This window comes from Ciconia boyciana, chromosome 14 (genome assembly GCF_034638445.1).
Source record: "Ciconia boyciana chromosome 14, ASM3463844v1, whole genome shotgun sequence".
NCBI lineage: Eukaryota > Metazoa > Chordata > Aves > Ciconiiformes > Ciconiidae > Ciconia > Ciconia boyciana.
The window spans coordinates 9,100,865-9,122,587 of record NC_132947.1 but is presented as its reverse complement, the minus strand read 5'-3'; the positions used below and the strand labels follow the sequence as shown (position 1 = coordinate 9,122,587).

Sequence of the window (21,723 nt, the reverse complement as noted above, 5' to 3'; positions counted from 1 at the left end):
GGTAGAAGGATGTATAGCACTTGTGTTGGAGCCAATGCTACAGATGATCAAACAGTTTTGAAATTAAGAGTATTTTGGATGGAAAATGTGTCCCTTTTTTGTCACGATGTTCCTGTTTTTTGTCCTCTAATTAAAGCTGAAGAACAAGAGTGAAAAGCTGGTTACATTTGTAGCTCTGGCACATAATTAATTGGCAAGAGTTTAGACTGGATATTTTGGCACTCTGCAGTAATGCTCCATAGGCATATTTACCTATGACAGGCTGAAGAATGCTAGAGCCCTAATTATTTGTAAAGTGCATTTCTAAAAGTTTTTAAATTATTCTTCAAGAACAAGCATATCAGAACACCTTCAAATTGTATTTTAAAGATATTTGAAAAGAAAACCAGTGTGACGAGGGCTTGGCCAAATAGCATAGGCTGAGGAATGAATTCTACCCTTTTTGAAAGGACAACATTTGTGCCCTTGGCCTTAATTTAAGTCACAAAACCATCATGCATTCTGGCATTTCTAGCAACCTGCTCCAGAAATGCCAATAAGCAATAGTATTTCTGAAAATTAGGATAGAGAAGCATTGGTGAATGTGATGGGAACTTCTAAATTTCCCTAGCTCTTAAGTGTTAATAAGTAAAGTTACTAAAAAAAAGGGGGGGGGGGGGAAGTGAAACTCCTAAGGTTAGCCTTTCTTTACCTCTAAGCACACGTTAAATCAAACAAGTGGATTTAATTCTTTTTTGTAAAGTTCTTGAGTTTTATTCCTGAGATGTTATGCAAGCCAGTCTCATTCCCTCTAAAATAGATGGGAGGCCTGTCATTAATCTCCATAGAAACCTGCGCCAAACCTGAGGGTCTCATTGACCCATGTGGTCCCACTGACTTCAGCAGGAGAACCTAGACCAGGACACACATGTGGATGAAGAATACGTGGTTGTGTTTTGGGACCTTGATTGCCTTTTCATATCCTATTTAAAATTTTCTCCATTACTATGATGTCTGTAATGTTGGCAAAGGTAGAGTTAATTAAGTCTTAAGTCCCTCGGGATTGAGGACAGTAAAGTATAAAGCTGTCAGTACCCCCCCACTCCATGACTCAAATGATATTTTCTGTTTTTCATCATTGGCAAGTGCCCACGACCATATATTTTCTGCTCCTTTTAAAGAACCAAATGCTGAATGTGAATGGGTAGCCGCAGCATCGATTTGCTAAGTAATGGTAGGGTGTCCCCTGGAAACAGGCCTCTTTTAATTCTGTTTCATATCTGAGGTAAAGTAAAAACATGGAAACAGATGGTAGGGAACGACTGGCATCTCATCATGCATATTTCATTTGATTTGCAGCTAGTCACCTCTTGATAATAATATTAAATGCTACAAAACTCAAAGACTTTGTTCCTGGGAATACTGCATTCAATGACATAGGATCAACACTGTAACTTCAATTAAATTTTGAAGCTGGTGAGCTATAAGTATTTACATCTTTAGCAAGGTTATGATACAAACAGCTCAAGTCGTCTTTTCTGGTACGTTCAGGGCTGACTTGCAAAGATACAGTTGCTGTTGTGAATGACAAATCTTACTTAATGTTTTTTGAAGAGCACAATGGGACAAACATCTGTGGTTATTTCCATTACGCTCTAAGGCGTTTTACTGGGAGAGAATGTAGCCATTAATTTTGTTGTATTTACATTTTTTTATATACAAGAAGAACAAGAAAAATGGCAGCCTGTTTAATGATTATATACATTGTGATTCAGTTGGAAAAATGTGTATTACAAATGGCAAAACCAGCCTGTCAAGTACATAATTATATGTTGTTCTTTTTTTTTGTCAGAGAACTTTTAATTCCTAAAATCCCACTGTATGATCTCAGTGAAAGATCTGTTCTATACATTATACTGGGGGGGGAAGAAACAGCATAATAATAGACTTCTTAAACCACATCAGTTCCTGGTTAATAGCTCCTTTTCTTCATTTTAATATGAGGGTTACCTTTGTAAAATGCTTCCAAAGCAAATTAAAAGATGCAATCTGATACAACAAAACATTACTTGACATCAGGAGAAATAGTAACTTAAATTTCATTCATTGTCCCTAGTCTCAGAAGAGATACTGGGGAATAAAATATCACTCCCTTGTGACGCATTGCTTATCTGAGACTTTGTTTTTAATAAGAACTGTGCTCTCCTGTACATTATTCTTTCCTGTTCTTGCTTTAGCTCAATGTAGGAGCGTGAAAACGTGTGGAAGATGGAGGTGACTGGAAATGCCATGAGGAGGATGCCACTCAGTATGCTGCTCAGTGCCACCACTTGGCCGGGAATGCTTCTGGGAACCATATCTCCGTAGCCTACCGTGGTCATCGTGATGACAGCCCACCAGTAGCACGCGGGGATGCTGGTAAACTCCTGCGAGTCCGCCATCTCGTTCTCAACGACATACAGGAGCGGTGCAAACAGTGCGATGGCCACGCAGAGGAAGAGCAGCAAGAGACCAAACTCCCGGGTGCACCTGCGAGCAGTCAGCCCCAGCGTCTGCAGCCCCAGGGAATGCCTGGCCAGCCGCATGACGTAGAGAATCCTCAAGGCACGGAGAATACGGAGGACCAGACCTACTTTGTCCAGGTAGATGCTCCCAGAGCTGGGCTTTTTATAGCCCACTGAAGTGGTGTCTACTAGCAAAGTGATGTAGTATGGCAGAATGGCTATTATGTCTATCAGGGTTAATGGTCTCCTCAAAAATGCAAACTTGCTCTTTGCCTGGATGAATCTTAGCAGGAACTCCAGGGAAAACCATGCCACACAGACAGACTCCACAATGAAAATATTGTAGCACATCTGGGAACACTCACCCTGCAGGAAAGAGGAGGAGTTTGTAATCGGCACTGGATAATAACTATTTTAGTTGGTACGGTGACAGGAAGAGAGGTTTCTGTGTTGTTTTTTTAAACCCAAAATATTAAAGGAATCGAAGCTGTTGCTATGGGGAAACACATTGACAAATTGGAACAAGTTAAATGCAAAACTTAGAAAAGGACTACTTATTCCACAGAAGACACTGCTCGGTAATTTCAGGCTTTCTAAATAGCAAATAAATACAAAGCTTAACAAGTTAATATACAGTTGTACAGAAGAGTGCACACTAACAAAGTTTTCTTTGGACATAAAACTTGATATGGTTAATTCTCTTACAAGTAATTGAACACAGTCATGTAAGATTTTGAATATTCTTTGTGTTATTTTTCCCCCTCTAAAGACAGCTGCAAGATCCCCATTGAAATCAATGCCATCAGACCTTGTACTTGTTCTGCTCTTCCCAGCACATACCATTTTCCATCCTGAAAAGCTAACTTACCTTTTCTTCCTCCTCCCTCAGGTCAGGCATGGTGCTGATGGATAAATTCACTGCTGTAATAGTTACAAATAAAACAGACAAACAAGCAAACACCTTTCCAGGGAGGCCAGACTGGGGCCTTTCCACCATGTCTTGCAATTTTTTCATGCACAAGCCAATTTTTGTCTCCTCTACTGTTTCACCTGTTGTTTCATTTTCTATGAGGTCATCCTCCCGTTCATTTATTTCTGTAAACTCCTCCATTTTTTGCAGGTATCTCCTTTTACAACACCAGTCCAAGTTGTCTTCTTCAATTCCCCAGTAGAGCAGCTCCTCTTGGAAAGACAGTGCACACATCTCACGCAAGAGCCGAAGTTTTCCAACCCGCAAAAAGGTCAGGATTGTCCTGAATGCCCCTGGGTTGCGGTCAAAAAAGAATTCATTACATGTCACATCGTAATCATCACAGATGTTTAGAATATCATCAAAATTGTTACAGAATTTTAGTTGTCCCAAACGTGTCAATGGGAATTCATCGAGCGTGGTCCATGGGAGCAAATACTTAATGCCCCCTACGTTTATAATAATATGATGCTTCCGATCATCAGGGTGAAAGCCTTTCAGGAGATCCTCTTGAGGGTGAATTAGCTTGGCTCTTTGGTAAAAGACTCCCTTAAGGGTTTCTGTTTCTGGAAAGAATGTGTGGTTGAAGGAAGCATCTGAAGCACAGCTCAGGGCACTATAGTCATAGTCGGAATTTTCTCCAGGTAGAAGAGTCATCTTGGAAGATAACTTCACATCACTTTGCTACTTCTGCAAGTGTCTTCTGGAACAAAAAAAAGATATATGGGGTGAGTGAATGAGAGGTTGCTTTCAAGTTTGGAACAAATGTAGTCATTGGAGCTCAAAAATATTTATAAAACAATTGGAAAGAAAACAGCAGTGGCTGAGTATGGTCAGAAGACGTTTCTGGTGAGGCTGGGTTTGTGCAGCTGGGTAGAACTGACTCTATCAAGGCTGCTCCCTTGTTCAGGAGCTCTGCTTGGCATATTTGTCACAGTGGGGGGCTTCTCCTGCCTCAGATACAGAGGTCTCAGTTCCCACTGGATATAGAGGGAAACCAGGAATAATTCCTGCATGTGGCAGGATATTCCTGGTTCAGAATGGAAGTATACAAATTATGACAGTATCACATAAGAACACAGAATTCAAGTGTGTTTTGTAGAAAAGGAAATTTTATATTTAACTATTACACATAAAAATCTTAAGTATTTTAGTACGCATAAAGTATATAGGAAGAATCAGAAGTCAATTATGTTGTAATTCAGTAAATACACACTTCTAAGAAACAGTTAGTACAAGACCAATTTCTAAAAGGCCATATGGAAACAATTTTGGGAAAAAAACCCCCACTTATATTGATGATCACATTAAATGTATAGAGTTTATATACATTTAATGACATAGCAACTCCCTTTTTACAGCCTCATTTACAAAAGATTGCAAAGAAATGCATGATTTCTATACAAACATTGGAATATTATTTCAGTTACAACTGACACCCTATATGCAGTCATAGGTCTTTGTCCTAACAATGGATTGCACAGTAGCTGAGAGCCAAGGTGACTGCCTTCACCTCTGATTACAGGAAACCAAAAAATTCTCATGGCGACTTTGAAAATCACGTTCAAATTCTGCTCACACAACACTAGTGCAAAGTCTGTGGAATGAAGTCACCACAGAGTTCAAATGGGTATAAAAAGCAAGTACTGGAAATGTTAAACTTTTTGCTTCACTAACTCACTGCATTTTAAAAGTCAGACTGAAAGTCCGCTCATACACAGGAGAGTTGTACAGTACTGCTTCTAGATCTTCCATCTGTACAGTCAGCTACAGCTTAATGCGTGGAGTCGCTGAGTTTCATTTGATAAGAGTATTTATTTATTAAGTAGATTGTACAATAAATAGATATTAATTATGCACAAGTATTCTGACTTTCTAGCCTTGAGTTCACAGGAAAGTAATAAATATTACAGTTGATTGGCTTCAGTAGCAGTACATAGTTTTGTTCCTGGCTGTACTTACCTCCCCTTTGATGCACACCCTGGGGATATATCCCTGCTAGGGTGACTTCCTTAAACTCAGAACTGTCGTTTTCAGAAGCTGGGGTTTATAAACCACATCAATAGTGTTACATACCTATTATAGAAGAAAAACCCATGAATATACAACAGCAAAGTACTCAAAACACAGCTGCGCTTCAGTTTAAGAGCAACAGGCTTTCCTTGCTGCAAAGGGACTTACAATGCTGCTTTCAATAAAATACTATTTCAGTCCTGCTCCTAAACTTCCCAGAGGGATCGCTCTGAACAGAGCAGTTCCTGACATACTCTTACAAAGAGGTGGCCCCACGTGAGCTTTGGATGGAGTGGTATTTCCTGATTCCTGATCTGTAATTCTCTTTAGTACAAAAGGAAATCATTCATTTACTTACCTTTAGGGCATGTGGATAAAGAAAGCCTACAGGGATATACAAGAATGGACAAGGCATGAGTCAGATCTTCCAAGAGCTGTGGTACTACTTCCTGGCCTGAGGTAAGCGAAGAGGTAAGCTTTGTCATCTTGCTTCTGTCACGAAGTGGGATCTCTATTACTATTGCTAGTGATTTGCGAACAGCTATTTGGCAAGTAACCTATTCTCCATGCCAAAATCTTAACTGTGTTTAGCTTTCAGTGCCTTATCGCTACATACTTGCCATATTGCTGAGTTGCTTGTCTTTGCTCCAGAGTTATGACTCTGGAAATCCCCACGGCAGGGGATGGGCAATTCTCAACTCCTCTGGAAGTAATGGTGGGTGCAAACAATGACAAAATCCCGCAGGCGTGCACTCAAATAAATTTCCAATTGATTTCGGTTTGTCTCTTGCCTCAAGAAAGACTGAGCAAAGGCCTGCTGACCTGAAAGTCTTTTTTTCGGAAAGAACATTAACACGAAATGTAATTGTATTAAAAAGTCACATTCTAGGAAATTCTAGCCAATACTGGGATTACCAGTGGAGCTTCATGACAAATGGTGGCACTCTGCCATTGCCCACGGGAAAAGCTGCAGGACTCAGATAAATGAAGGGATCTGAGGAGAGTGATAGCTGGCTCAGATAGTGCTGGCTAGAGCATGTTGAACAGAGGAAGTACGGAACAGTTGAACTTGCAATTACCCTGACATACAGTCCCATCACATGAAGTACTCCTAATGACCTCAGAGCTGGTCTTCTGTTAAAGCATTCCCAAGACACCATCAGTAGAAATAATGCCACTGGGAGTTCAAGCTATAGGTCTGATATGGAAAAACAGGGCTACCTGACGTATGTTTATGTAGGGCTCCTTTTCTTAGAGCAACTGCTGTTTTATTTAAAAACAAGCTTTTTCCCCTCTGCCTCAACTGTGTCTAAGGCAGGGCTGGCCCAAAGAGAATAAAGATTATGACTGATATAGGACTATGGATAAATGGGAGCTGTTAACCGTTTTCCCTTCTGTAATACCAGACGATGTTGGTTAGCAACAACTTATCCTCTGAATCTCAGACAGGGAAAATGAGGAGGCAGCTCATCTCTGTCACTGGTTTGATCTCCCACCGCATCCATTGTTGACACAATGGGAAGAAATGGGGAGAGACAAATGTAAATGTTCTGCGTGTGTCAGAGACACACTGTAACCCTGAGGCATCAACTGTGAAACAACAGAGCAAAGAAAAAAGAATTTCTTTCTTCGCTTCCAGCTTCTCGACCTGTGCGAGACAATAAATTGGACAAATTAATCCCCTGTGTAACACACAACGACTGCAGTTACAAAAGGTGGCTCCTTCTTTTTCCATAACCAGAACTGGCAAGCCCACAGATCCCAGGTAGGCAGCTACGGTATTTGATGCTGTACATGTGTTATTTACATGTTCTTTGCCTTGGATCATAGCATCATATCTAAGGGGGAAGAATAAGGAGGAAATAAAGGGCAATAGGAAAGATGGCCTGTCTTGAAGGAATGGAGGAAGGAGAAAAATAAAGCCATACATTTCTCTATATGTTTCTTGTTTTCCTTTGGAAGGTGCTCCTACAGAATGATGCTTTAAGATGGGAGAAATATAATTAATGGAAAGGGGTTTTTGCTATTGAGCTTAAAAAACAAGCAAACTGTTTTATTCATACATTGCAGACTGATGACGTTGGGGATGGCTGTAAGAAATGCGTTAAGGATTAAAGACAACACACTGGAATATAAAGTCAGAAAAACACATTAGCCTATAGCAACAATTTTCCCAACAATTAAACAAGATGAACTTTAAGGATATGCTGTAACAGTAAAATCCTCAAATAAAACTGCTCTGGTTAAGTAAGGCCCAAGGGTAAAATCCCTCCTTGTCCAAGATAGCATTCTGCCCTTTGAGTGCTTGGGAGTTAGTGAAGCCCAGTTCATCTCTCCAGCTCCCCTGCTGATAATTCTCATCTTGGGCAAATCACTTCTCTCTCAGCATCACTTCCTGTTTTGTTTGTAAGCTTACTGGGGCAAGAACTGTGTTTTACTATATTATACAATCCCGATCATTGTTCTGGCTTCTAGAAACTACGGTAATACAGAATAACTGGCCCATAGCAAGGGCTCTTGGTGACTCTGAATGGTGTGGTGTGCATGTGAAGCAAGATATAACATCTTTTCAACAATCTGTCTTGCACAAGATGATATTCTTATCCATTATGTCTGGTGAAGAAATCGAATTAGAAATCTGTACTGCCCTTACTTTCAGCAGAAATTCAGGAAGGGTGCCAGACTTCTAGACAATGGGGAAAGAATTATTAAAGATGCCCTTCTGAGGGAAAGAAATAGAAATCATGAGTAACATGCTAAAATTCCACTGCAAGTGTCGTTCCCCCCCAGTGTCCTCTGCAGTATTTTGAATTCTGCAGTGCATCTCTGATGTAATCAGAGCTCCTGCAAGGAGTCCTGATACTGCTCTGTGATGCAGACAATTCAAAGTTGCGCCTGGATGATAACAAGCATGCAAGGAAGATGCATAACTCCCCCCTAGACTCTTCTATCAATTCCAGTGCCTGGAACTTGTCTCTGTTGCTTTTTACCATTGGTAAATTTAGTTTAGAAAAAAAAAAGTTTCAGATTTCAGTGCAGGGTGAATATGAATACAGTGATTTTTTTTAAAGAATTCCATAAGAAACTGCTTTACAGTTTAGTGATCCTTCCTCCTTTATTCTTTCCTTAGTTAAAATAAGCAGTATCTTCAAGCAGTGTTAAATTCAGCTATCTTCTGACACATGATTTCCGTACGGTATCGACACTGTCGGGGTACCCTCCTGAAATACTTTAAGCTATACTCATGCAGCTCTTTATGTAGTAAGAACCGATCTCAAACTTCAACTCTGCTTGCAAAGTGAACTTCCAACCAAATCAAAGTAAAACTTATAAAGGTCCATGTAGAATATGAAACAAAACTATCCTGAAAATCATATAATCTGAAAAAATATGCTCATATCTGTATATTGCTGTCCTTGATCTAGACAGTGTGATGCTTTTTGGCATCTTATGACAACCTACAAACTGAATTATGATGAATATGTTACTCAGTGTTTGGTTTTATAAAGCTGAGCCTTACTCTGCCGATAATAATCAGAAGTGAAATAACTTTGCAGATAACTTACATCCCCAGGAGAATGTTCTGAAATACATTACCACTAATAACTATAGTTACTATCCTGCTGTGAAATATATTTATGTCAACAAATTTTAGTAAGTCACATTCAAAACAATCTCTTAAACATCTTTTTAAAAAATAAAGGATTTATAATTTATTTCTATAGATACCTATTTTGCCACTGAAATGAAGAGATACGTAGTCATGGAAGAGTTATTTTATGCGTGTTCCCCCCCCCCCCCCAAGTCTTTTCCAATGAAAAAAAATCTGCCAGAAATACATTGCCTATCAAGAATAGTTAACTTTATGTGTTAGCTGCCAACGAACAGAAGTCAGTAAATAGATCAATATAAAAGACATCTCTTAATTATTTTAAAAGTAAAGCTATAAAGGACCTTCAGATTAGGCAAAGAAGCAGCAACGTGAAACACAAGCCTCCATACTGCACTGTGCAGACACAGGACTCGGGGAGAGGGAGAGCCGGGAAGGGGAAGACCGAGCATCACAAACCGAGCCCGATGGATCAGCCTCGACAGCCGCCAGCCACCTCCGCGACAGGACAGGAGAAAGGCAGGAACCAGCCGAGCGCGGCCCCTCGCCAGCCGACCGCCTCCCGCTGCTGGCAGCACAGGCAGCCCGGTGTGGGGAAGGAGTGACGGCGCGGGGGGACAGTCCCTCTCTTCCATCCCTGCTGCGGGAGAAAACCTGTTGCTACAACCGTGCACGGACTCGCACGACCCCCCCGCCCCCTCCCCGCCACGCACACCCCCCCGGGGGCGGCCGGCGGGATCCCAGGGGAACCCCCCCCTCCCGGGCGGCCCCGGCCGGGCTCTGCCCCCCGAGACGGGGCCGTGCCCGCGGCCCCGCGGCTCGCCCCGCTGCTGCCGGCTGCCCCGCGGCCCCGCGCCGCTCCTGGAAGAAAAGTTCCCGGGAAACTTGCCTGCGAGTTGCCCGCGCCCGGGCGGCGAGCGCGGCCGCCGGCAGCCCCGCGCCGCGGGGTCGGCGGCGCCGGGCCGTGCTTGCCGCGCTGCGCCGCCGCTGCGCGGTGCGGCGGCGGGGGCGGCCGCGTGTGCGGGCCGGGCGGCCGCGGGGGGCGGGGGGCGGGCGGGCGGCGGGGCCCCGACCCTCCGCATGGTGCGGCCGGAGAGGCGGTGCGGAAACCCCGCGGCCCGCCCCGCGCGGGTGCGCGGCCGGCAGCGGAGGCGGTGACCGGCAGCGGAGGCGGTGACCGGCGGGTTGCGCCGGGCGCTCCTGGCGAAATCCCCGCTCGCCCGCGGGCCCGGGCTGACCTGCCGGCGGGGACGGGGGAGGAGCAGCTCCCGGCGCTCCTCTCCGCCGAAGCCGCTTCTCCCGAGGAGGAATAGCGGGGCTGGTGCCGGGAGGGCGCCGGGCCGGGCCGTGCCCTGCCCTGCCCGCCCCGGCGAGCCTCAGCCCGCGCCCGCTGCGCGCCCGCGGTGCTGCGGGCCGGGGGCCCCGCCGCCTCTGCCCCGCCGCCACCCCCAAAGACAGCTCTCCGGGAGGGGCTGGAGGCAGCGGGCTGCCCACAGGTGGCATCCCGGGCTGCTGCCGTCGTCAGGAAAACTTCGGGTGCTTTTCCCGTTCCACGGTAATTTTCTTTATTTATTGGTTAGCGAAGTGGCGTTAGAAGTGGCCGTGAAAGCATAAATCATCACGCATCTCCCCCCCCCCCGCAACCCATAGCAGTGACTCCAGGAGAGCTAAAACCGTGCTTTAGTCCTGTGACACCCTTGCCAAGTTCGGCGGCAATTAACACACTGGTATTATTGATCGCCAGAGATTTGGAGAGCATTCCATATCTCTACTTTTAATGAAATTTGTTTGACATCTGGGTGGAAGCTACTCTGTGTGGATTTAATCTCCGTCTTAAAGCAGTGAATTAAATCTTGGTGCCAGGGTTAAGGGGAAACCAGCAGCTTAAGCTCTGTCACAGACTCAAGTGCAAACCGCTCCCATCCCGTGTGCTGTTGTCCCCGGTGGGTAGAGATAATGACACTTTTGGCCTCTGGTTTTTCTTACCTGCTTAGGCACTGGTCTTAGAGGGAATTCCCTGCAGGTGATGCAGGACGGGGACAGTCACCTCTAAGCTCGGTGGGACAGGGGCTGTCTCTCATTACAAGCCTTGCACACTTCACCCAGAGCAGTGGGGGGGTCTCATTTCAAGTGAGGTCCTTTGTTGCTATGGTAATACACATGAAAAACCTATACTATGGTAATTTTAGCAAAATACCTCTTTTTTTCTAAACTAAATTGGCCCGTGGTTCAGAATTGTGTGGGCATACAGAAATAGTCATGCTTATATTCTTCAACGGTAGCTGTTTAACAGCAGTTGTGTAGAGGGCTGTCAGCGACTGCGGCTGTGGGCAACTTGGGTTTCTTTTTCCCTGATATGATTTTTATTTGACTTTGTAAAGGTTTCTTATCGTGGCTCTCAGCCTTTATCTGCAGAAGGGAGGTAACTGGTTTTACTGACCACAGTGCCATGTATAAAGAGTTTTGGCTTTTGTATAATAGTCTGTAATAATCTTGTTAATGAAAGCCTATATTTGAAAAGCCTTTGTTGATAATCACTGTCAAAGAGGAAGGACACATCAAGTAGGGTCTCCCAGGGAATTATCTGGGAACAGTTTTGGTCAGTGTTTTCTGTAATAACTTGGGTGACGGAATGGAGGGCACTTCTATAACATTTGCAGTGATTCCAACCACAGAGTGCAAGGCTGAGATTTAAAATGACCCTGGTATACTGCAGACCCAGTTTGAACTCACCACGATAAAATTCTAGAAGAAACATTATGTAGTATGCCACATAGGAAGGAATATCACATGTCAGATGAGGACTATTAGTTAGGTAAAAATACTGCAGGAGAGAATCTTGGGACTCTAGTGGATCGTAGACTGTGCAGTGCTGCAAAACAGTCGTGTTGCTCTGAGCTCTAGTAACAGGAGGATCATATATAAGACATCGGAGGGCGTTATTTCTGTTCTGTTTAGCACTAGTCAGACTTGGCTGAAGCACTCTATCCAGCTTCAAGCATTACACTTACTCTTAAAGAAAGATGTAGGCAAACAAGATAGGAGAATAGCAACCAAAACTGTAAGAGGCTTAGGAAATGTAAGCTACGAGGAAAGATGGAATTTGATTATTTGATCTGGAAAAGAAAACACAATGTAAGGACATGGCAGCTGTTTTCAAATGTATAAACACGTTTATAAAGATGACAGCAAACAGTTGTTCTGTGACCACCAATGGTAGGATAAAAAGCAATTTACTAAAGTGCAATTAGGGAGATTACTTTAGACATCAGGAAAAAAACAAACAAACCAGACAAAACTATTACTGTGTGAGCAGCTGGAATCTAAGGAGGTTGTAAATCTGTTCAGTGAAGATTTGAAGAAAAGGTTAGATAAACAGCTATCAGGACTGGCTTTAGCATGCATGACCATGCCTCAGGGCAGGGGAGAGTTTCAGTGATCTTCTGAGACATTTACCAGCTCGTATTTCTATGATTTCTGATTGTCCAACAAGCTACAGCTACCCTTTCAGCAAGAGGCACAGCAGCATGGCACAAAAGGAGAACTCGTTACCACCCTGTATGATTCATGCAGTGTTTTTAGTATTTAATAAATCACACCGGACTATGCTCTTTGTATCGGTATCTCATTAACATCTGGAGACCAAGAGCAGCTCACGAAGACAGACAGAGAGCAGAACAGTCCCTTGCAAATAAGCAGTTTTCAAATCCAGTTTTGAGCAATAATGACTGAAAATTGTTACTACTCGATGGTCAGTGTAAATACAAATGTCCTGCAACTTGCTTTGGTACTCACTGTAGAAATCACTTGTTTGGCAGATTTGGCTGAGGTCAAGGACTTCATTGACATTTGTATGAGAAACAAAAGTCAGGTGTGAGATCATTGGCTGGGGCAATATTAAATGTGTTCTGGGAAATGGAGGTCTTTACTCTTCAGGCATGTCTTGCCTGCATCCTTCATGAGCACAGAATTCACGTGAGAAACAGAAGTGATACATGCCCTTGAAGATAACAAGTAGTGCGCTAGCAGTTTTTCTGTAGTGATAAGCTGACTGCATGGCGAACTGGCTGAGGATTCCCAGAGTAATTCTACTATTTTGTGCTCCTTGAAGAATTAGCATTGCCGCAGAGAAAAAATTTAATCCCACTTTCATTACTTTTGCAGCCTGTGGCTGCTTTTCCTTCTGTTCTTTTGATTGTTGACATTGAAATCCTGTCCTATCATTTCTCTGGCTTTTGCAGATAATTCCAGCATCATCCTGCAGTCAGGAGCAGCGCTGCCAGCAAACCAAGGTATTTCAACTTCACAGCACCTTTCACCTCTCACTTTCCAAACAAAGCAAGAGGCTAAATTAATTTCTTATAAAAAATAACTTAAGTATCTACATGGCTGACAGGTGAGAATCTTCAAAATCAAGCTACAGACCAAGGGTTGTTCACAGAACTTATTCATCAGAAAATTTCAACTAATTAATACATTACAAAAATGCCATCCGTTTGAGAAAAACTCTGTAAACAGAGATAGAAGCAAAACTCTTTGAATAAATTATGGATGGCAATTATTCACCTGGTCTTAGAAAACTTAATGCTTTTGTCTTATAAGGACGCTATATAATGTGTATGCAAAATGTTAGGCTGAAAGTGGATAGCACGGACTACTGTTGCACAGAGGCTCAAAAAGGTCTCAAAAAAAGAACATGTCAAAACCCATGATACCGTCTGCTGTGTGTCAGTGGTTTTCTCAGACTGAACAAGGGAATTCCTTTAAGAAGGAAATCCGTCCCTTTATTTCTGTTTATACCCAGTTCCATTTGTACCTTGATTTCTGCTATTGTAGGAAGAAAATAGAAAGAAATGTACTTACATAAGTAAAGTACCTGTACTTATGATTTTGATATTGGGTACAGACAGTTAAGGGGAGAGAGAGGGAGTGCAACCACTTGGCCATTAGCACCATCCACAAGAAAGGAAGCAGCAAGCACTTGTCAGTCCTCTGCTCTATCAGCCCCTCCCGTGTGACAGTCCTACTCAGAAAGAAGGGCTTTGAGTGGCTAAAGATTCAGGTAATGATCATGGCTTGCTCTGAAATTCTCAAGCTGTGGGCCCTAGTGGGACCTCTTGGTTCACTCCACACAAGAGTTCATCTGGTTTCAGACAACAGCTATTGTTTGATGGGATGCTGGGCATGGTAGTATTCAGCAGCTCTCCTGAAAAGGACCTGGGGATCTTGGTAGACCACAAGCTGAACACGAGCCAGCAATGTGCCTTGGTAGCAAAGAAAGCCAACAGCATCCTGGGATGTAGCAACAGGAGCTTAGCCAGCAGACCAAGAGATGTGATTACTTCCCTTTCCTTGACTCTTGTTAGATGACTTCTACAATACTGCATCCAGTTTTGGGCACTCAGGACAGGAAAAACATCCATAAACTGGAGTGCATTCAACAGAGGTCCACCAAGATGGTCAGTGGATGGAGTACATGCTCTACTGAGGGAACTGGGCTTGTCCAGCCTGGAGAAGAGCAGGCTTCGGGCAGACATAACGGCTTCCAATATCAACAAGAAGGTTATCAGAAAGATAGAACCAGGCTTTTCATAGTGGTGCATGGCAGGAGGACAGGAGATAACAGACATAAATTGAAACAAGAGAGTAAGGAAAAACTTCTTTCCCATGAGGGCAGCCAAGCAGTGAGGCAGCCCAGAGCACTTCTGCTGTCTCCGTCTGTGGGGGTTTTCAAAAGCCAGTTGGATTAAGCCCTGAGCAACTGAGTCTGCTCTCATAGCTAACCCTGCCTTGTGCAGGAGGCTGGACTAGAAACCTCCTGAAATCTCTTCCGGCCTGAACGGTTCTGTGTTTCAATGCTAACTGCTGTTTGAAATACTATTGCCCTTGTCAGCTTCCCCTGAGGAGTTCAAGGTGACGGCTGTGAGGGGAGATCTGCCCCCTCAAGGTAAGCAGATTGCATGCTGGCTGCAGGTGGACCCAATTCTCCTGTCATTGCACAGTGAAACATTTCTTTGCTGATTTATGTCCTGTGTGGGCATTTTTGTTGCTTGCTCTTCTCCTGTCTTTTCTCATGAATAGCTCCATTACTCTTAATGCAGTGCTTCTGTAGCGCACCTTACCATGGATAAAGCTTCAAAACATGTCCCTGAGTTTTATTACAAATAACCCAGTTAAAATAGCAATTTGTCTTTTGCTGGAATTCACTTTTGCTTAGATCCAGAAGTGTTATATTACAGGGTTGCAATAGCAGGGGACTAGACCCAACAATCCACATTCCTGTATTTCCATGCTCCTCACATCTTGCACTGTCCTTCCACTGGAATAAGCCTTCAGCGTGCCTACAAAACATGGTCCACACGCTTTCTCCATGCCCTGGTTTGGGACGTGTCCCTCCCAGCCACACAGATGCACACTTGCATTGCAGAATTGCTCACCTCCACTGCAGTTCCCCAGTGAAGTGAAGGGCTCTGCCAGCCCGAAGAAATTGGCTAAAAGCCTCAGAATTGCTGTTCTAAGCATGTCTCAAAGCTCTCAGTGCAGCTCCCCTTGAGCACATGTAGCAGGTAAGCCCCGGTCTCCTCTGCCGCAGTGTGTTTGATTTTGGTGCCTTTTTCCAAGGAATGCTAAAGATTTCCTCACCTGCCTTGCTTGAGGTAAATGTGCCAATTTAATCACCTTACACTCCCTTTATTGCCAATTGAGATGCATTTGACCAAGTATGGTTACCCACCTTAAGGTACACGAATAAACTGTGTCTGTCTCAATGGGTCACTCAGGGCTCAGTTCACCGTGAAAGTCATCTTAGGTAATTCTGGCATCGATGCCCACATGTGGTCAGAGGGGTCCCACCTGGAATCACCTGCATTAGATCACAGAGGGTCTCTAGCAGACAGAGGATTACATTTAGACATCTTACGCTCATCTTTAATCATTAAACAAATCCTCAGCCATTTGTGTTTGGAGAAAAGCTTTCCTTTAGCTTTAGTCCCTGTACAGTTTTCTGTGAGTGTTGTGTTTGTGCTTGTGCATGGGCAGAACCAGGCTTTTCTGCTGTTCTGCCTCTGTTTGTTCTTGCTGCAAACGATTCGGGAGAACTCCTGCACGAGCTTCTGCACGTCTGTATCATGTTAGTTGTGGCGTTGAAGGAGTGAAGAGTAACACATACCTCCTCCATCTGCAGCTCTGTAGATGTTATGTTTATGTTTGCAAGGTGGCCGATGTGACTAAAATTAATTTACAAACACTTGAAATTTTACTCCAGTACCTCATGCTGCCAGCCTCCCCCATATCCCCACTGCAGATAGGCTGATAAATGTTCTGAGTACTCCTTTGGCTGGATAGTGTGTACTGATACCTACGGTCTGCTGTGCTGAAAAATGGAAAGTTTCTGAGTAGGATCCATTGGTGGACATAAAAACAGAATCAGCATAAACTCTTACTCTACAAAGAAATTAGGAAATGAACAGGATCTAAAACTGGAAAACAGAAAGAAGTCAGGAGCACAGTCATGCAGAAAACTCCTTTTAATTTAAACAAGTCAAGAGGTATGGATGTACTTGGGCAGCCTCACAGGGGTTTAGTTTGGCCTGTGCAGCATATGTTCCTAAACTTAATGGTATGCCTCAAGTACTCGGCAGTGTAGCCCTCTACTCCAATTCAGGTTGCATCCAACCTTGGAAAATCCTGTAAATGCAGGAGTGAGGAGAGGAACCTCTGCATGCATACATTTCACATATTTTACATAACTCCTGCCTAATCTATGTGGTTAACACACTAGCAAAGGGCAAACAGGAGAATTTCTGCATGCAGATGACTCTTGTCACTTTGAATTCCTTTTCAGCTTAGGCATGCAACTGGAACTGTGTGGCACATAATCAGAGAACCAGGTTTTAAAATATTTGTATTCCATAAAGTTTGGTAAAATGCAGTACTTCAGCTGGGCTTAAATAATTAATTTATATCATGTACCAACAAGACCAGCAAAAGTGTTTACAGGAGAGGAAGGCTCTTTGGCTGAAATGAGTTTCAGGGAACTGCTGTATTGAAACTATCAGGGACAGTGTATTATTCATCATGGCTCTGGCAGACTTCCAAAAACACATCACTTTTTTTTCAGATTGCTGAACTGAGCGAGCCTTGCAAGGATCTGAGAAATGCTTTCCCAAGCATGTGCTTAAGCATCAGTGTTGTTCAGCTTTATGAGTAAGAATGGATAATGCTCCTAAGTACTTCGTTACCGCATCTGCCTCAGAGTAGTTGAAGAAAACCATCATTCCTCTCCTATGTTCAGGCACTGAAAAAATGTGGGTGTATTCATATAGTTTACATGTGGGTCTAGGAATGTGTCTTTGAGACGAACTGATGCAAATACGAATTCTACTAGGCAACTCCCAGTCAACGTTGTTGGAGCTTTGTAGACCTTGCTGGTGGGGACACCAGGTTGGTAAGTCTGGGTCCCAACTGACCATATCCGTGCTTTGCTTGGTCTGGGGAGGAGTGCAGAGCTCACTGCAGGGACTCTCTCGTTCCCCTTTACTGGAACAGACTCATGCCATCCAGCTCCCCTGGACTCCCACAGTAGCACACAACCATAGTTTTCCATCACACCACCCATCTCAATCCCACCCATCTGATTGCAGTTCACTCCTTATGGGCAAGGCACAGTGGGAAGAAACATGTATACCACCTCTGTAACAAATGGAGCAATCTGCAGACAACAAAGAGCACAGCGGTGCACGCTCCCTGCCTCTGTCTCGCCTTCACCCATGAAGGTTTTTGGGCTGAGAGTAAGCTCTGAAGAGGGCACAAGAATGGCCAGGACAGAAGATGGTATCTCCTCCAACAAAATAGTGCCTCTTCATGCTGTCAGTTTTCCTCTCCATTGGATAAACTCATAGCTAAATACCCATATTCCTATCTTTTATTTCTCTAGGGCTAGTTTCTTGCATTTACTTCATGGTGAAATTCCAGGGTGTCAGACTCCAAGCCCTCTGCAAGGAAACTGGAGAAATCTGGGGTCAGCCATTCCCTTCTTTTAGTCTGTTTCCATTTGAATGTGAGTCTTTCAAATTAATGACTTCTTACTGTCAGCCCTTTTAAAATTCTGTCTGTCATGGACAGGAAAAAGAAACAGAGAGGCCAAATGGCCCTGCTTTCAAAACAGAACCTGTGGTATGAAACACCTCAAGAGGGAGAGAGTCCTTAATGCCAAACTAAATTTACCAGTTGTTCCCCAATGATAGATTCCTCAAACTGTCAAAATGTCACCGGAGATGACCAGGCACACAATTTTCAAGCATTCACTTCTGTTCAAAGATATAGTTAAGAAGATGAGATGAGCTTCCATTACTTTTCTTTTTCTAGCTCAGTCAATTTTTAATACTCGTGATACATTCAGTGAATGTGAAATAATTATCTTAGTCATAACACTTTTGATTTGTACAATAACATATTTTGTGTTGCAGTTTTTAAAATGATTTTGACAATATAAAAGAAAAAATTTATTAGGCAAAAACCGTCATGCATGACTACTGTAATTGCTGTTACAAAAAGGTGTGGGTACGCAGTACAATTGAAATGATTTACATTTCAGTATTTCTGCAAATAAACGCAATACTTAATAAAGGCCTAATCGTTACATTTCTCATCCAGAGGAACCCTATGCTTTCAGGTTTGACCAAGCAAAGAGTAAATTAGAAGCTGGGGAATTTGTATTATTTAAGTGAGCAGGTAGCTGGTACGAATGGGTATATCTTTCGGGCCCACACAGGTGACCTTGTTCTGCCCAACGCAGCGATAGGTACGCACTTCATTTGCTCACCCAGCAGCATGACTGCACGTGCAATTGCACAAGTGGGCAGTGGATAGGACACTAGGAGGTATGCAAGAGAGATCTGAATTCCTGTCTTAACTCTGCAACACCAGTGAGATTACTGTACAGCCTGTGCTTATTTTCCCTCAGTAGTTTTGACTCTTGTGTCTGCGAAGGCAGAACATTTTCAATCGCAAAAAAATGCACATGTTCGCCGCTGGAAATCTTCCCTTTAGAAAGGGAGCCATCTGGAGAATAAACTGTAAAATAAACCCAGAATGAGCTCCCAGGCTCAGTGGGACTTGTAGATAATTGTGTGCAGCAGAGTTGTTACTATGATTATAGTCCCAAATAATAGCGAAACTATCTGACTGGCCATTTGCATAGGAATTTACCATCTCTGCATGCACAAGGGGTAACTTTGTGCTCAGATGAAACGTGCTAGTATGCAAACATTCAATGTGCTTATTTGTTGCATGCAGTTGTGAAAACAAGATTCTTGCCATTGGCTCTGTTGGTCGGGAACAGCATCTTGCTGTTTCTTTGTATCTGTACTCTGCTTGTTAAATACATCGGTGCGTGAATGAATGTTTGATTACATGCTTGAAGTTGTGCTGTGCACTTTTGATTAAAAGACTTCATCAGTGGTTGTAAGCCCTGTAGAAAAAAAAAAGACAAATATTTGACAGTGGTAAACACTGAATCTGGGTGGGGAACTGCAGTTTGACTCTATGGATGGTGCTTTTGACCATCCACCACTGTTCTGCTTCCTGTGGCTCAGTGCAATTCTACATCTCTAATGAAAATTTAAAGCAGTCCCTTAAACTCAGAGCCAGGCTGTGATATTTTTGTTCTCTGTGAGCGAAGCCATTTTTCCCAAGGAGCCTCACGGGGTCATTTTGCATCCCTTGGAAAGAATGCCTTCCAGAGTGGGTGGGAATAGGGTGAGCTCTGCCTGCTTGCTGCATAGCTGCCACAAACCTGCCTGACACAGCTGTGTCTTGGGCAATGCCAGGGAACCCTCAAATGGCAGGGAACCCATTGGCATCACTGCGGGTACTTTGAGTGGAGACTTTCTTTCTGATATCCTCTATTCTTTAACTGTGGAAAAGGTGCAGCACTGTGAAATTCCCACATATGTGACCCTGTAATGTGTTTAAGCTCAGAATACTGTCCCCTGAGTGAGAACTCGGTCGTCGAGGACTTGGACCGCCTGGCTGGTGCAGTGAACTTTATAATTGATACAAATTTCACTGATATGCAGACTTTACAATGTTTTTTATAAACACTGTCAGTTGGCATGATGGCTTTTGGGTCCTACCGATATGGATGTTTTTTGAATAGGAAAATCACACACCAGCCATCTGACCCTTCTTCTTACACTCACATTATTATTTTTTATTTTCATTGTTGCTGATGTTAAAGACAGATACTGCAATAAAAGTCTAGCTTGCATAGGATTTTTTTTCCATGGGAGGCCTGTGACTCCGCTGTTCTCGGGGTCTTTCGTTGCTTGCATGGGTGCTGTCTGCACACAAGGCATGAGGAGCTGCTGGTGGAGCGTTGTGCTTGTAGCTTACACAGATCTGCTGTGACAAATCTTTGGAAACCTGTTAGCGAAAATACCCCATGGTAGGGGTAGTCATTAATCACCACAATGTATATGTTTATCCCATCAGAGGAATATCTGTTTAGAGACGAGTAATTGGCATTCATCTAAAATATTTTTAAAAGTATTTAACCTTGTAGCTAGACCCCCAACTGCATATAGTAAATAACCCCTTTGTGGTGCCTTTTCATGGGACTGATTACATTTTACTAATAAAGGAACTAATTAAATTTTACCTGTAAGTCGCCCTAAAATAAATACTTTTGATCCCGCTTCAAAAACTTCCCTGTGGGTTACTGTTTTGTTTTTTTTTTTTTTTTAAATATATAGCACCATAATACTGTTCTCTTTCTAAATTAATAAATAAATCTGCCATATACTTTCATGGCTGTATGGTGAACTTTAACATCTCTTTTGCTAAATTCAGATTATTAATTTAATCTCATTATGGCTCAATAGCTGCTGAAATTATTAACAGTTAAAAAAAGAAAATACAGTAGAGTCCAGGCAAGCTCTCTCAAGGAGAGGTTTGGTTTTCCTAGCATGTGAAAAAATCAATGGTAGCAGGTAGATAAATGCAAAGTTAAAACAATGTGTAATTCTTATAATTCAGAAATGGAACCTCATATACAAGAAGCAAGACATGCATAATGTAGTTATTATACCTAATTATTGTTCAGCTGTATGTCTTGCTTAGAGCAAAATTGCCACAAAATGTAGACCAGCTTTCTGGTTAATAAGATTCTTTTCCTTCTTATTAAGTTTATGAAATGTTGTTCTAAAAATAATTCTTGTAGAAATCATAAGTATAAAATCAGGTTCTTCGCTGGTGGTTTACTATGCATTAGTCATTCACATTTACTGAACTTCTGAAACTCATGGATTTATCTAAAAATAAATATTATTTCTTGACACTTCCTGTTTGGTTATAACTGTGCGCAGCTCTCGCTTCCTGCTAGGAGCCCTTCTAGGCAGCAGGCTTCGGTTGCATACTTTTGGAGTTTGGTCATGGCAACTTTTTGCTTGTTTTTCCCATTGAAATTGATGTCAAAATTCCCTTAGTTTCAATGAGAGCTGGTGTGGGGTCACAGATATATCTTGAGCAAGATCTCAGACTGAGGCTTTTTTGTATCTCTTGCTCTTTAAGTGTTGTAGCATTCGTAGCTTTTGCTGACGTCTTTTGGCACAGTGTGGACAGAATGGAAGTTCACAGATTATCATAGT

General features: G+C 43.0%; 1 protein-coding gene and 1 long non-coding RNA gene across 5 annotated transcripts in view; one reads left to right on the top strand and one right to left on the bottom strand.

Annotated features, from left to right (window-relative positions):
* Positions 1-641: 641 nt before the first annotated feature.
* KCNG1 (potassium voltage-gated channel modifier subfamily G member 1) lies at positions 642-10,083 on the bottom strand. 4 transcript variants are annotated; one of them, XM_072878809.1, is made up of 5 exons: positions 9,966-10,062; positions 9,536-9,716; positions 5,416-5,529; positions 3,352-4,153; positions 642-2,849 (listed from the first exon to the last, which is right to left on the bottom strand). In XM_072878809.1, exons 4-5 carry the CDS (start codon positions 4,108-4,110, stop codon positions 2,079-2,081), a joined length of 1,530 nt encoding a protein of 509 aa, XP_072734910.1. In that variant the 5' UTR covers positions 4,111-4,153; positions 5,416-5,529; positions 9,536-9,716; positions 9,966-10,062; the 3' UTR covers positions 642-2,078. The 4 variants fall into 4 exon arrangements, with proteins under 4 accessions (XP_072734910.1, XP_072734908.1, XP_072734909.1 ...); XM_072878807.1 differs by having other exon boundaries at positions 643-2,849; positions 3,352-4,156; positions 9,536-9,713; positions 9,966-10,083; XM_072878808.1 differs by having other exon boundaries at positions 643-2,849; positions 3,352-4,156; positions 9,421-9,716.
* Positions 1,012-21,723, top strand: part of LOC140659317 (uncharacterized) — a 39,840-nt gene continuing 19,128 nt past the window's right edge. Inside the window, exons 1-6 of the long non-coding RNA XR_012045089.1 lie at positions 1,012-1,455; positions 2,217-2,621; positions 3,604-3,724; positions 5,831-7,231; positions 13,318-13,368; positions 14,970-15,023. This is a non-coding gene — a long non-coding RNA (uncharacterized lncRNA). The remainder of the gene's footprint in view (positions 1,456-2,216; positions 2,622-3,603; positions 3,725-5,830; positions 7,232-13,317; positions 13,369-14,969; positions 15,024-21,723) is intronic.

Excerpts from the sequence above, each read along its gene's own strand:
- KCNG1 (XM_072878807.1), bottom strand. The coding sequence starts at position 4,110 with ATGACTCTTCTACCTGGAGAAAATTCCGACTATGACTATAGTGCCCTG. Across the intron at positions 2,850-3,351 it reads TGAGGGAGGAGGAAGAAAAG|GGTGAGTGTTCCCAGATGTG; the intron begins GTAAGTTAGCTT and ends TCTTTCCTGCAG.